General features: G+C 38.4%; 1 protein-coding gene across 2 annotated transcripts in view; it reads left to right on the top strand.

Moving 5' to 3' along the window:
* The first annotated feature begins 2,330 nt into the window (after positions 1–2,330).
* Positions 2,331–13,934, top strand: part of stab2 (stabilin 2) — a 54,921-nt gene continuing 43,317 nt past the window's right edge. For both annotated transcript variants that reach the window (XM_036563824.1, XM_036563823.1), the window contains exons 1-9: positions 2,331–2,518; positions 3,610–3,737; positions 4,891–5,003; positions 9,743–9,828; positions 9,945–10,011; positions 10,147–10,242; positions 12,021–12,143; positions 12,619–12,815; positions 12,993–13,123. In XM_036563824.1, the coding sequence (XP_036419717.1) occupies positions 2,441–2,518; positions 3,610–3,737; positions 4,891–5,003; positions 9,743–9,828; positions 9,945–10,011; positions 10,147–10,242; positions 12,021–12,143; positions 12,619–12,815; positions 12,993–13,123 (1,019 nt within the window). In that variant the 5' untranslated portion in view covers positions 2,331–2,440. The remainder of the gene's footprint in view (positions 2,519–3,609; positions 3,738–4,890; positions 5,004–9,742; positions 9,829–9,944; positions 10,012–10,146; positions 10,243–12,020; positions 12,144–12,618; positions 12,816–12,992; positions 13,124–13,934) is intronic.

Here is a 13,934-nt window from a genome sequence, read left to right as displayed (position 1 = left end):
TGGGATTGTGGGGGAAAAAAAATCAGAAATGTATTCAAAATATAAGATTCTTTTTCATGAAACATATTAACATAAGAATTAGATAAGAATTAGACAACCAATAACAGCGAGGAACAGTGTGAAATAAAAATGAGAACAGTAGAGATTTTTTTTATCTGCCTTATCAATAGGTATTCTGAATATGTAACTATTTGAGTATTGTAGTGGAATATAGTATATATGAAATATATATGGAACATATAGGGACTATATAGTATTCAGCCAACACGACTTTTTCTAAAACTATTTTAAACATTTACAAACCAGTGTATAATGGACTGTGGGGGTTCAGAGAATTTTATCCATTGCATTAATTTTATTACTGTATGGTGATGTTCATTTTTTGTCTCATTATTCTTTCAGTATCTTGCAGTTATTTTTTTTTCTCTGATTTACATCTCTCTCTCTGTCTCTCTCTCTCTCTTTGTCTCTCTCTCTCTCTCTCTCTCTCTCTCTCTCTCTCTCAGTGTGTTCTGATGGTATGGGGGGCACACGCACTTGTAAACTAAGAGTTCTTCTCTCTTTCTCCCTCATGCACATACAGTACTTCCTCCCTCTTGTATACACACACATGCAATACTTCATACACAAGAGCTGCTGTATCTCTTTTGTGTGAGAAATGTGATAAGAAATGTGATCTATATTGACCTACGTGCAGCAGCGGTAACCAAATCTAACACAGAAACACTCTGCTGTAACATTTCAGCAGTTAGAGTGTTGATTACTGTTCTGTTCCTGAAACGCTGCAGGCTTTCAGCACCTGAGTCAGAACTGTTTATTGTAGAAAAAAATGAATCACATTTTGCCAATGACCCGCACACACACACACACACACTTTACAGTGTGTACAGTGTGCAGTTACTAAGCCTTCTGTACAATCCCGCTGCTAAAAATGTGCACCAATCACATGCTTACACAGCTACTCACTGAATGATTTTCATTTTCTACATTTCAATTACAAACTTCTGGAAGCTGGAAAGTTATGACACAGCAGAACGTGCAGGAAGCGTGTGCGGGAATCTTCATCCTGTTAGCCTGCTTATTTACGAGTAAGGACATCCTGTAATTCTGCTGCCTGCAGCTTACTTTTGCTGTTACCAGCCCCCCCCACACACGCATTGTACTTAAAATTGCCCACCTCATTTCCAGCTTTCTAGGGTTTACAGTGCACTTCTCATAGTTTCCAACTATTGTGTTCAGGGAATATTATGTAGTACCTTATTATAGTTTTTCTAGATCGCTGAATATATGTATATCAGCACATTTTCTTTGTCAATTTGCAATGACTTCACATATGACACAGAATCTGTTTATTTTCCACTGTTTGTGTTTGAAAAAAATGGTAAAACTGAAGGAACAATTAATAAAGTGTTACTTTTGGAATAATGCCAAACCTCACATCACATCGTATGGCCCTGTTGTGACGTCAGTGTTCAAACCTTTCAGACATTTAAACCGTCTTTGGGTGGTAAATTCTCAAATATCATAAAACTCTCTAAGATTTTAAAGTATATATACATATATATATTTCCACTCGTACCTGCGCAACACGCACTAACACACCACCACCACACCAGTGTTACTGCAGTTCTGCTCTGTGGTGGTCCTGTGGTGGTCTTGACCATTGAAGAATAGGGTAAAAGGGGGCTAACAAAGTATGCAGAGAAACAGATGGACTACAGTCTGTAATTGTAGAACTACAAAGTGCACCTATACAGTAAGTGGAGCTGATAAAATGGACAATGAGTGTAGAAACAAGTTGTTCTTAATGAAGTGTTTAGATAGATACATAGATAGATAGATAGATAGATAGATAGATCTGACAGCAGTTTAACTCCACTTATACGCATTGACTAATGAGGTCAATAAGTTTCTCACAATTAACCATTTAACATCAGACCACTCTGAAAGACGACAAACCACTCTTTGTTTACATCTCTACATCTAGATTATGAAGAAAATTTGAATGATGGGTGGTATTACCTTTTAAGCCTGCTAATCTTATCAGGGAAAACACTGTAAGAAACATGAAGCTGAGTGCTGCAACAAATATACTCACAGTATTTTATATAACAAATAGCTGTTTAAAGACTTTGCAGGTATTTTTCTCTTAAATAAAAAGTGAGAATGAAAATCAAACAGCAGGAAAATTTCAGAAGAGAGGTGGCCTCTAACTGGACATGCACACAGAACACAACTGTAAACTCTTTCCTGCTTGCTGACGGGGAGAATGCTGAAAGAAAGGCTACACAAGGAAGGTGCTGGTGTCCCACACTGTTACGGCACAGGAAAGAGAGGAGGAGAGGAAAGGGAAGAGCTGAAAAGGCAGAGAAGTGTCACAAGTGTCCCACTGTCCAGAGAGGAGCTGCCGAGAGAGACCCAAAGAGTCCTAGAGGTCAGAATGAACCCTGTGCATGGAACTGGACTTTTCCTCTTGCTGATCTTTATAGGAACAGAGATCCATTCTGCTGCTGCACAGGTGAGGCAGACTGTCACAGAGGGGCCTGTTTTATGACACTATATGGTGCTTTAAAGGGGAACTCCACCTATTTTTCATCATTTCTGTACAATTCAGTCTTTGAGATATAAACAAAGGCATTTAGGTGGTTTGATGTTAAATGCTCAGTTTAAGAGAAACTTAAAGTGATAATTGTTTACAGTGGATTTGATAGGAACCAAATGTCTGAAGAGGCCTCTAAAATGCCTCTAAAAATATATGAAAGGTACATGAAATTGTCAAGAATACTCTGCCTGATGCCTGAGACACTGTGAGAGTTTTTCTGAGATAGTTTTGGCCTAAAATTAAAATTTTAAATCTGTTCATGATGCATGCATGACATTGTACCTTATAGTACCTTACTTTTCCAGATGTACAGCTTTTTTCAGTTATCAACATTACATATAAAACTCGAAGACATTCTAGAATAGAACATCAAACCACTCTGAATGACTTTGTTTACATCTTAACAAATGGAAAATGAAGAAATTTTGAAAAATCAGTGGAATTCCCCTTTAACATGTTAGTATACTGCAAGTGTTAACTGATTCAAACTGATTCTAACCTTCTGAATAGAGTTTTGATGCATTTTTGTGTCTTCATTGTTGATATATCATGTTCTGTAACCTGTTGCTATCAGTTAGACACACCTGCTGGGGGATAGTGTCCTCTCAGTTTTCAGTATTTTAAAATTAGGAGCATTGAGTAACTTGCCACCAACCAGAAAAGGTGTAACGATATAAATGTACAGTCTTATATGGAAGAGCCCCAGTCAAGTTTATCCTATGTTGATTGTCTAAGTGAAAATTATCACATCCTCTATAGAGAACAACATTTAATATGGCTTTTTCATCCATGTAATTAAACCATAACAACTACCTGGGATGACAACATAAACTATAAACTAAGTTATCAAAAACAATAAGCAGTTATCTACCACTGCTGGGCTTTTTAAGCATTTATGGCTGTGTATGTAATCTGATCTAGATGTGGTTTCTATGTGTATGTAGACATGATCTGTTTTCTGTGTGTGTGTGCGCGTGCATGTGTGTGTGTGTGTGTGTGTTCACTAGAACCGCTGTGATAAAAACATTGAGGTGATGACAAAGACACATTGTCATTCTTGCTCCATAAGTGCTGTAGTGAACTGCCCAGAAGGCTACCAAAAGAAGACCCCTGGCAAGGGGAAGCAGGACTGCAGGTTAGTGAGTGTGCGTTTGAGTCTATGCTGAATCTATTCTCTGAATATGAAACTGTTCTACAATTTCTTCTTCAAGGGCTCAGATCATGTATAGTCATATATCGACCTCTTCAGTCTACAACAGTTTAGCCTAAAGCTAAGGAGAGTGTTTAAGCCCGGACAGCATTTTTTAATGAGGCACAAAACAGTACAGTCATACAGAACAGAGATCATTTACATATCGTCGCTGTCAGAAACACCTCATACCTCTAAAAAGGTAACTTTACAGGATAAGCAAAAAACATTCTTAACTTTCAATATCAGATAATGTAACGTTTCATATTCGGTCATTTTTGGCCTGTTTCAGTTAATTTTGGGGATGTTTCTGTTTATTCATTTGTCACCTGTTCTGTTTATCCATGTTATCAGTAGCTGGCATTTTCAAATTTGGTAAAAAATTGGAGATAAATGATTCTGTTTCATATTATGGAAAAGCCTATCCTGCACATTTTAGTGTTTTCCTTGCTCCCAACACACTTGATCCAACTAAGCAGTAAATTATCAGGAATTTAAAGGTATTAGTAGGGTGTTTATCACCTCTCTGGTGCATTCAGCCACAAAAGCAATAGTGAGGTCAGGTACTGATGTTGAATGATTACTTCTGGGTCATCCCAAAGGTATTGGATGGAGCCTCCATCACTCCAGAGACCACAGGTCCTCTGCTCCACAGCCCAATGCTGGGGGGCTTTATACTCCTTAAGACAATGCTAAGCATTGGGCATGGTGAGTAAAGGACATGTATGGCTCCAGAGCATCCTATTCTATGGGTTAAATGCTTTTTTATGGAGATTATACAAACTGTGCATGTGCAAATGAATGCCTTTGTCAGTGCACCTTAAAGTAGCTGAATTCAGTAAAGTCTGGACACTGTTGGATGTAAAGTGTATGTCAGTCTTAATGACACAGTAACAAACCGGCCTGTTTAAGTCTATAGGACAATGAGATGAGAGAAAAAAAGGAAAATGAATTAAGTCTATGGTGCACAAACCTACACAAATGTTAAAGGTGCACCTAAATGGAAAAAATAAAACAGAAGAAAATTAGAGAATATGGGCCCTTTAAGAGTATCAGGTTATGGACTATGATGTGGTTGTGTGTTTTGTTTTATTTGAAGGTATCATTTGAAAACCGTTACCAGCCTGTCCATTCCTGGCTGTTCCCATGAATGTTACAAAGAGGAGGTGGAAGAGAGCTGCTGTCCAGGGTACTGGGGTATTGACTGCATTGGTAAGTTTAACTGTATCACTTAACAGGTTTCAGTGATTCTGAAGTTGTGCATCTGCTGATGTTCCATTATATTCATATTAAGGTAACTTCCAGCATAGTTAGATTTGAGGCTGGAAAAGCGTTTTCCTCTGTGGCACTGATTTGATCACACTGCACGGCTGTAGCTCGGTTGGTATTTCCTTCTTTGTCTGCTCTGGACGGTGCAGGACACTGAGGGAATATTTTGATAGGAAGTGGAGCATCTAAGAGAGTGAATGGCACACAAAAAAGGGGAAGAGCCTGTTCCGTCTGAGCTAACAGACAGAGAGAGCGTGCTGAGTGTGGAAAAAAGTATCTTAGCCTTTTGGAGAGCTGTGTGTGGGAAGTGAAGAGAGAGAGAGAGAGAGAGAGAGAGAAAGACATTGTAGGTGCCATGAAAATGTGATGCATTGAATTTGATTGATTTAAATGCACACAATTTCCACACAAAGAAATATCGTCTCTATCAGAGCAAGACCTCGTATCTCATAAAAGGTAACTTTATGGGACAAGAAAAAATGTTCTTAATTTTTAATGGAAGTTGAAGGAGACATGATGTCATTTGGACCATTTGTGTTGGTCCATTATTCATGACATTTGGACACAACATAAAGGGCAACTGGCTTTTTCAAATGATGTCAAAAAATGAAAAATGAAAAATATGAGGTTTTGTCCCGACAGCAATTAAGTTACATCAGCACTGTCTGTTACTGTCTAAAGTAAACTGAAAGACAAAATTGCAAATGATCTTCCAAATAAAGGTGCCAAAAAATGCTCTCTGGAGGGGCCACATTCTGCAAAGGACCTTTCAACAGATGCTTCTACAGAGAATCATTTTTGTAAATTAGACGTGTGGGTGTAAAGAACCTTTTTCAAGTTTAAAGAAAGTCCACAACTGAACTTAAATCGGTATAAAAAGTTTTCATTGAATCAAGGAAATTCAACATGTCACTTTTTAACATTTAAAACTTGACCCCCCCCCCCCAAATCAAATGACGTTTTGTTGATTTTCTATATATTTTTCTATATATTTTATATTTTATTTTCTTTGTATGATATTTTCTTGAAAATAAGTTACTTAACTTATTACTTAACTTATAACTTATAACTTAACTTATATATTTATTTGCACAATTTCTATTCATTAGCTGAGTTCAATATGCTAAATAAAATGTGCCATAACTTTTGCACAGACCATATTTTATATTTTTTTGGCCAAGACAAAGACTGTGTGTGTTTGTGCATGTGTGTGTTGAAAGGGGGAGAGAGAGAGAGAGAGAGAGAGAGAGAGAGAGAGTGAGACAAGGAGACAACAGCTGGCTTTCCATGCACAGCTGGATGTGTTGGCAGAGTGGACATACCGGCAGTGGCTTGTTTATTATAGGAAGTGAGGAAGTGTGATGGTGTGAGTGTCCATCTCTCTGCCTGTGTATCCCCTGTTGTATTGTGCTTCTTCTTCTGTACACGCAAGATCAACATGGAGCAGCATATTAACAGTTTTGTTAAGACAGCAGCAATGTAATATGAGTAACAAGAGTATGCAGGCAAATTATAATATTATCCAATATTGATTCAAACGTAAAAAAATCTCTGCTTCTTCCATTCTTTGGCCTCTAGTGTACACATAGGTATACAGTACTGTGCAAAAATTCTAGGCAGTCATGAAAATGTTTAAATCTAGTTCCCTCTGAAGTCCATGTATTTTACCAGCACTTTACCAACATACAGTCAAATCTAGTGAGGATTTCCTTTTCTCAGTAAAGTTTTCACAGTAAGTGCCCAAGTACTTTTGCACAGTACTGTGTGTCTCTTTCTGCTTTAATGCTCTTTAAAAACAGCAGACTCATCCGAGCAGGAAAGTCACACACACTTCCTTACCCAGAAGGAATGTGCTGACGAGCTGACCCCATAGCCGCAAGGTCACAGCGGGCCTGCTGCCCTTTCTCTGTTTTTAACTGAACTTCCTACATTGGTTCTTTTGTGTGTAAAGTGAGGTTAAATGATTTGACTTCTTGTGCCTTAAAGATTAAAGTGATAGTTCAGCAAAAATCTAAACTGCAGAATTTCACCCTTATAGATAGATAGACAGAACTTTATTGATCCCGAAGGGAAATTGCAGTGTTACAGTAGCAAACCATATAATTGCACATAACCTTACATATATTAGGCAGAAAAAAAATAGACATAAGTTAAAGTATGAGAGTGTAGAAATAGAAATATATCCATTTGCATATTTACATAGCATATAAGACAGATTTGTTGTATTTACATGAGAGCAGGTATGAGCAAGTGGTATGAGGTATAAACATCACTAGGAATATCAGCAGTATTTACAATCTAAAGTGCACATCGTGAGTGTCACTACAGTAGCAGGTTATGATATATTGCACAGTGTGTATTAACTAGAAAGGTGATATAGTGAAGTGATTCAGCACAGTTCAGGCAACAGGAGATCAGCGCCATCTCTGCAGTAAGGAGACTCGTAGAGCCTTATAGCAGTGAGTAAGGAGACTCATTATAGAGCCTTATGCTAAAGGCTATTCATGTATACATTTCTATTTGTTTCCACACAGAAAAAGCATGACTTAGATAACTTTTATAGGATAATATTCTACCTGCCGTGTGTTTGGTCAGATTTTGGACTAGGGTGTGACCACAGGGCTACATCAAATTCCAAACAGTTGCCCCGAGGCAAGTTTTTCACTTGGTAGCTTTGACCATGGATTTAGCCAGAAATGAACAGAATACAATTCAGCAAACAGGACGGGTTCTGAAATGCTTTACAGACTGACTGCAACAAAAGGACATTTAGATAAATCTACCAAGTGTCCAGAAGCTGAGCTGCAACAAGTTTTAATGTAAAAAGCTACTACTTTTTCTGGCAGAATGAACTGCCAGTATTAAAGCATTTGCTGCAGCATTCTGGGCTTCTTTGCTTAACTTTATATTTATTTTGCAGAACTGTTGTTCAAAAGCAATAAAACACTCAAGGTTGTGATGTCATATTCTATTGCTTAGACTTGCTTATGTGGTTTCTAACACAGTCTGATATTCTGTTTAAAAAAGTCTTTTGTTGTAGCTTTGTGACATACTTTTTATCTATGCAAATGGACAGTTGGTAAAAAGCATCACTTTAAAGGAGAACGCAAAGGCCAAAATTTCACACACAATTCTGTAAAAGAGGTTTGGAGAAATTAAGCCGTAGTATGAGGGCTATCGGTGGTCATTAATTCTGCTCTTTGATACACACAGTGCAAAGTCTGAGAGCTGTAGCAAAAACTACAGGGAATTTCTAACACAACTCATAAATATGTCTCATACCTATCACAATATATTACAAAGCTCCGTCTATAAATGGCTATGATAGTGTCAGGAGCTTTCACAGTCACATTATTTCTGTCTCAGCAGCACAGATATTTACAGTCTGGGGAGGAAGCCTCTGGCACAGCCTTAACTCGTGTGTCAGGAAGGCTGTGATTTAAAGCAAAGTGTAGTGAGTGGGAGTGATAAATGTCGCGAAAGAGAATAACGGGAAGTGGAGGAAATGAGGAGACAGACGAGAGAGACATTTCAAACATACACTCACTCTGCGTATTCACAGTAATGAAAATATGCACACGCGCAAACACACGCCTCTTTAGGACAATGTCAGATTAATAATGTTGGCCCGAATAGTGTTTAACCAGTAGCTTATGATCTGTGATCTGACCACCTTTCAGTTGTAATTAATGATGAATAGGGCGTGTCCAGAGACTTTCGCTACAGTAACCTCTGTTTTTTTGTATATTATTTTCTGTTTTTCTTATTATCCTCTAAGTATCTCTCAGCACATTTCACTGCACTGCTTTGGATACACATGATGAAAATGTGTCAAGTAACTGCACTTGGTTAAAATGTATTACATAAATACAATCATTGCCAAAACAAGTCACCTTAAAGAAAGCAATCGTGCTGTTGTAACATATCGTTTTTCTCATTTTTTATTCATTTGAGCACAGCAGCTGCCCTTTATGTTGCGTGAAAATAGATCCAAAGTAGTTTGGAATAAAATCTATTTACTATGATTTACATTAAAAGTGAGGAAAGTTCATGGCTTCTCCTGTGAAGTTGTCATTTTGGAGATACTTGTGTTGACAGCACTGATATTTTCTCTGTATAATATTTTCTTGACACAATAAAATCACATTTTTTCAGAGTCCTGGGAGCTTATGCATTACTTATTGAGTGCAAAGTGTTTGTTCTTATTGTGAGAGCTGGGCTTGTATACAGCTTCTTGATTGGACATCCAGTACCTGCATAGCAACTTTTCAAAGTCAGTTATTTTACCATAGGAATAAATGGTGGAATTCTCAACAAAAAGGCTGTACAAAAGTTTGTCTTATGCCACCATGATACAAGTACACTAGTAACACCATAGCAACCACCTGGGATACCGTAGCAACCACAAAGCAGCACTCTGGCAGCCACTAGTAACACCATAGCAACCACCTGGGATACCTTAGCAACCTCCAAGCAACACTCTAGCACTTAGCAGTTACCTCCAATATTCTAGCAACACCACAGTAACCACCAGAGATACCTTAGCAATGACAAAGCCTCACAGTAGCAACCACCTGAAACATGATAGCAGCCACCACAGCTGTCCATAGCAACACCTTAGCAACCACCTGGAATAATGTATGAACCACCTACCAACACTTTAGTAATCTCTCTCTCTTTAGAGTGTCCAGGATCCGCTGCTCGTCCTTGCAATAACAAAGGAGTGTGTTCTGATGGCATGGGGGGTAACGGCACATGCACCTGTAAAGTAAGAGTCCTTCTTTCTCCCTTATACACTCAGAGAACTTTTCCCTCATAAACACAAACACACACGCAATACCTCATACACAAGAGCTGCTGTAACTTGTTTGTGTTTGTTTCTAGGCAGGTTTTGTGGGGACAGCATGTGAGAAGTGTGATAAGAACCTGTATGGACCCACGTGCAGCAACGGTAACCAAAACCCAACACAGAAACATTCTGCTGTACCATTTCAGTAGTTAGAGTGTTGTTTACTGCTCTGTTCCTGAAACGCTGTATATGTATATGTATGTTTTGTGTGTGTGTGTTTATGTGTGTGTTGCTCAGCGTGTACCTGTAAGCATGGTCTCTGTAACAGTGGGCTGAAGGGGAACGGTCAGTGCACGTGCTTTTCAGGATACACAGGCCCAGACTGCGACCAGGGTGAGATTAACTTCTATTTTAATGTTTAACAGTTGTAGAGTGAACAACAACAACTGGACAACTGGACAACTCTGAAAACTCCTGCTTCCCTTAGTCACTATTGCTATGTCTATCAAACCTTCTGCTCAGGCCATGTGGTAGCACTCATAGCCCTTGTGCTAATAGACTGAAAAGATCAGTACCACAAGGAAACACAGGGGGGTAGAGGAGGAGCACATTGGAAAGCAATTTATTATTCAGAAATATACAGCATATTCAGCAAAGTCATAAAGCACATTTAAGAATTGAGAAAGATTGAATGTAGCCCAAATTAAAGCCCAGAAAAAGGATTTGGGAAACCATGTTTAAACTAATCAAATCAAAGAAATCTTTTAAGTACTGGGAGGTAAAGCAGCAGCTTTTGATGTCTGATAAGGAGGAGGTTTCAGTGATGGAAACTATACAGTAGGACCTAAGGCTAACACTGGAGCTAATCAGTGCAGCATTAAATGCTGAGGAGGATTCCATCATCTTGTACACAAGGCCTTCTTGCAAACCTAAATGAAATGATACAAATGCATGTTCACAAGTGCATTTATTTGTTTACACAAAAGATTTTCACATATTTTTTGTGTGTGTGTGTGTGTGTTTCCCCAAGTTCCTCCCCAACTGAGTCGTATCCAATTCCACCCACTAGTTAGGACTCCCCCAATCACACAACACCAACAGCACTAGGGAGTGAAGGCTAACACAGGCTTTTTGAACTGCCGCTCACGCAACGTCATTGGACAGCTGAATGCAATCGGAGGAGAACACTAACTACCAGACCTGTTACGTCAGCTAACAGATGCCTGCACTGACTAGCATTGCACTGAGTGGTGGGGGGAGAAGGGGGGCCATCCTACCCACCCAGTCAGGGCGAGGCCAGGTGTGCTCTCCTGGACTCCCAGCCACGGATGGCTGTAGCATCACCAGGGATGAAACATGTGACCTACTGATGACAGGGACATAAAATGTTTTTTTAATACAAATGAAAGCACTGTGCAGTCCCATTTCAAATCAAGTTAAAGGAAGCTAATTTAGCTAGCTAACTGATCTTAGCATTGTTTGATTATTTGATTTGAATAAAAATGAGTATTAGCAAATACAGAAACCTACATAAAATTTAGCTTATCTGAAAGCAATCTCAGGAAATGTTTACATGTTAATAGATTTGATACTGAGCTGTGAGTTTGGTCTTCAGCACAGATTAATCCAGGACTTTTTCAATTTCGGAAAAAAAAACACCACCACAACAATACCTTCAGATAGTGGAGCAACTAGGACAGTTGGCTGATAGACATTTCAGTTATTATTTTGCAGAAGATCAGCTAGCCTAGTGGCTAACTAATCCTAAATAGCTACTGCATTATTTCACTACTGAGTCATTTTATAATAATATGCTTGATATTAACATAAGCTTTTTATGCTTTTATTAAACATAAGCTGGTAAATAATGTAAACTAATATTAGGCATCTCAACATTAATGCTGAGCACTGGACCCAGGGTGTCTATGACTCCTTACAATGGGTTAATTAAAATGATCTTTTACAAATGAATTGTTCTAAGTTTTAAAAAGTATTAAATATTACATTATCTTAAAATTGTACTTGGCTACAAACAGGTGTTTACAGAAAAGTGTCTTTTATTTGCAGACGGCTTGTCTTGAGCCATACTTTTTCTTGTATTGAAGTGAATTATCACTATATTAGTAGTGCTCTTACTTTTTAGTGATCTTTTCCCTGCTGTGCTCCCACAGAGCTGCCGGGCTGTGCTGCTCTGCGCTGTGGTCCTGATGCACTCTGTTTCGAAGATGTTTCCTCTGGAAAACTAGTGTGCAAATGCAAACCTGGTTACGCTGGTGATGGAGTGCAGTGCACCTGTGAGTACCGGATTGAATGAGGTCATTTTCATCCAAAACAGTTGCTTTTTGTGCAATCTTAGCAAATAGATAAGATCATTTAAAATAGATAGATAATTTTAAATCACAGCCTTTATGATCACTTTATGTAGAAGCTAGATGGCAGTTATCAACAGTCTTATCTAAATGACTCAAAACCTCAAAAACCAAAATAAAGCCATGTTTATTGCCTTAATTCATCTGGAAAATTATCCATATTGTCACTCTTTATCTTTATATGATGGAATTTTATTATTTATATCATTTAAACTTCTAAAATGTCCCAGCATTTCTATAAAGATACAAAAATACAGTGGGCAAAACACAAATAAAATAAAACTTGATAAGATACAAATGGGATACAAAGGGCAAATCACTGAGAATAAATGAAAGTAGGATAAAACTGAACAGGCCTGTTTTTAATTCTCCTTATTTTAGCTGTTACTGTCGTTTTCAGCTATTAACCCATGTCTGAGGAGTGTGTGTCATCAGCAAGCGGTGTGTGTGCACACGGGGCCGAACCAGCACACATGCACATGTGCAGAAGGCTATCAGGGAGACGGATTGGTCTGCATGCCCATTGACCCTTGCCAAACAAACTTCGGAGGCTGCCACAGCCACTCTACACGATGTGTGTACGATGGGCCTGGGAAGGTGCGTATCTGTCTGCACTTATCATCATGTTTACTTGCCATTCACTTCATTAGTTTTCATTAATAAAATCAAATCATGCGTTAGAGATACGTACATACAAAAAAGCAGTGTTTATGAACTTGTACCTTTGTTGCGTCTTGATGTCCTCTGCATAAATGCTTTTGGTCTTTCCCATAGGCTCACTGTGAATGTCTGCAAGGCTTTGAGAAGCTGGTTATGGGGGTGGGCTGCAGCTTGAGGGATGTGTGTAAACCAGACTCCTGCCACAAGAATGCAAATTGTACTACAGTGGCACCAGGAACAGTGGAGTAGGTTTGGTTGCATGTCTGCATTTGTTTATGCAGATGTCAGTAACATGTGGTCATTGGATGGATACACAGTAACACCACATTGAGAGCCTCTTCCCAGCTAAAGCAATGGAAGAATGGGTGGAGCTGTCTAGCAAGCTACTCATTGTGCTTAAATGTCTAAATGTATAACATTAACTTACAGCATTATAAAGCAATCACACTAAATTTCATAGCAGCAGTGCACTTTTTACAAATACAGCCCGAGCACAACATGAGATTTAAATTCAAACGTTTACAGAAAGGCTCTGTATAACATTGATATGCAAATTCTGAAATATATCTTACCCCAATGTCAGTTACAAGCAGTTATAAGCTTTAAATTGTGATGTTAAAGGTTCAAAATTTGTATGTACATCTGCTAAAGCACTAAAATAACACAGCAAATCCCATTTTAGCACTAATAGAAATTAGGATCATTCTCCATTTGAAGTGGAAATTCAGGTGTTACATTTTTAAAAATCAATTTCTTTCATCCCAAAACTAAATAATCTTAATATGTTAACATCTCCTATTATCATACATGCAAAAAGAAGAGCTTGATTCCAAACATATTTTACAGTCACTGGTGTTATATGAATATGGTGTAACACCAGTGATGGTGACTCCAGTGACATTCTGGTGAAAACTGAGGATTTTGTAAATTGGCTGACTCATTGGCCATCAGGTGGCCTTGTGCAACTATTTAAAATCAGTAATAAACATGATATGTGGCATTATTTTGACAAACCTTTATTACCCAGCCATGGATGCACAAAACATCGGTGACACA

Source organism: Colossoma macropomum, unplaced genomic scaffold, assembly GCF_904425465.1.
Source record: "Colossoma macropomum unplaced genomic scaffold, Colossoma_macropomum, whole genome shotgun sequence".
Lineage (NCBI taxonomy): Eukaryota > Metazoa > Chordata > Actinopteri > Characiformes > Serrasalmidae > Colossoma > Colossoma macropomum.
Note: the sequence above shows the minus strand (reverse complement) of the source record. Positions and strands in the feature narration are given on the sequence as shown.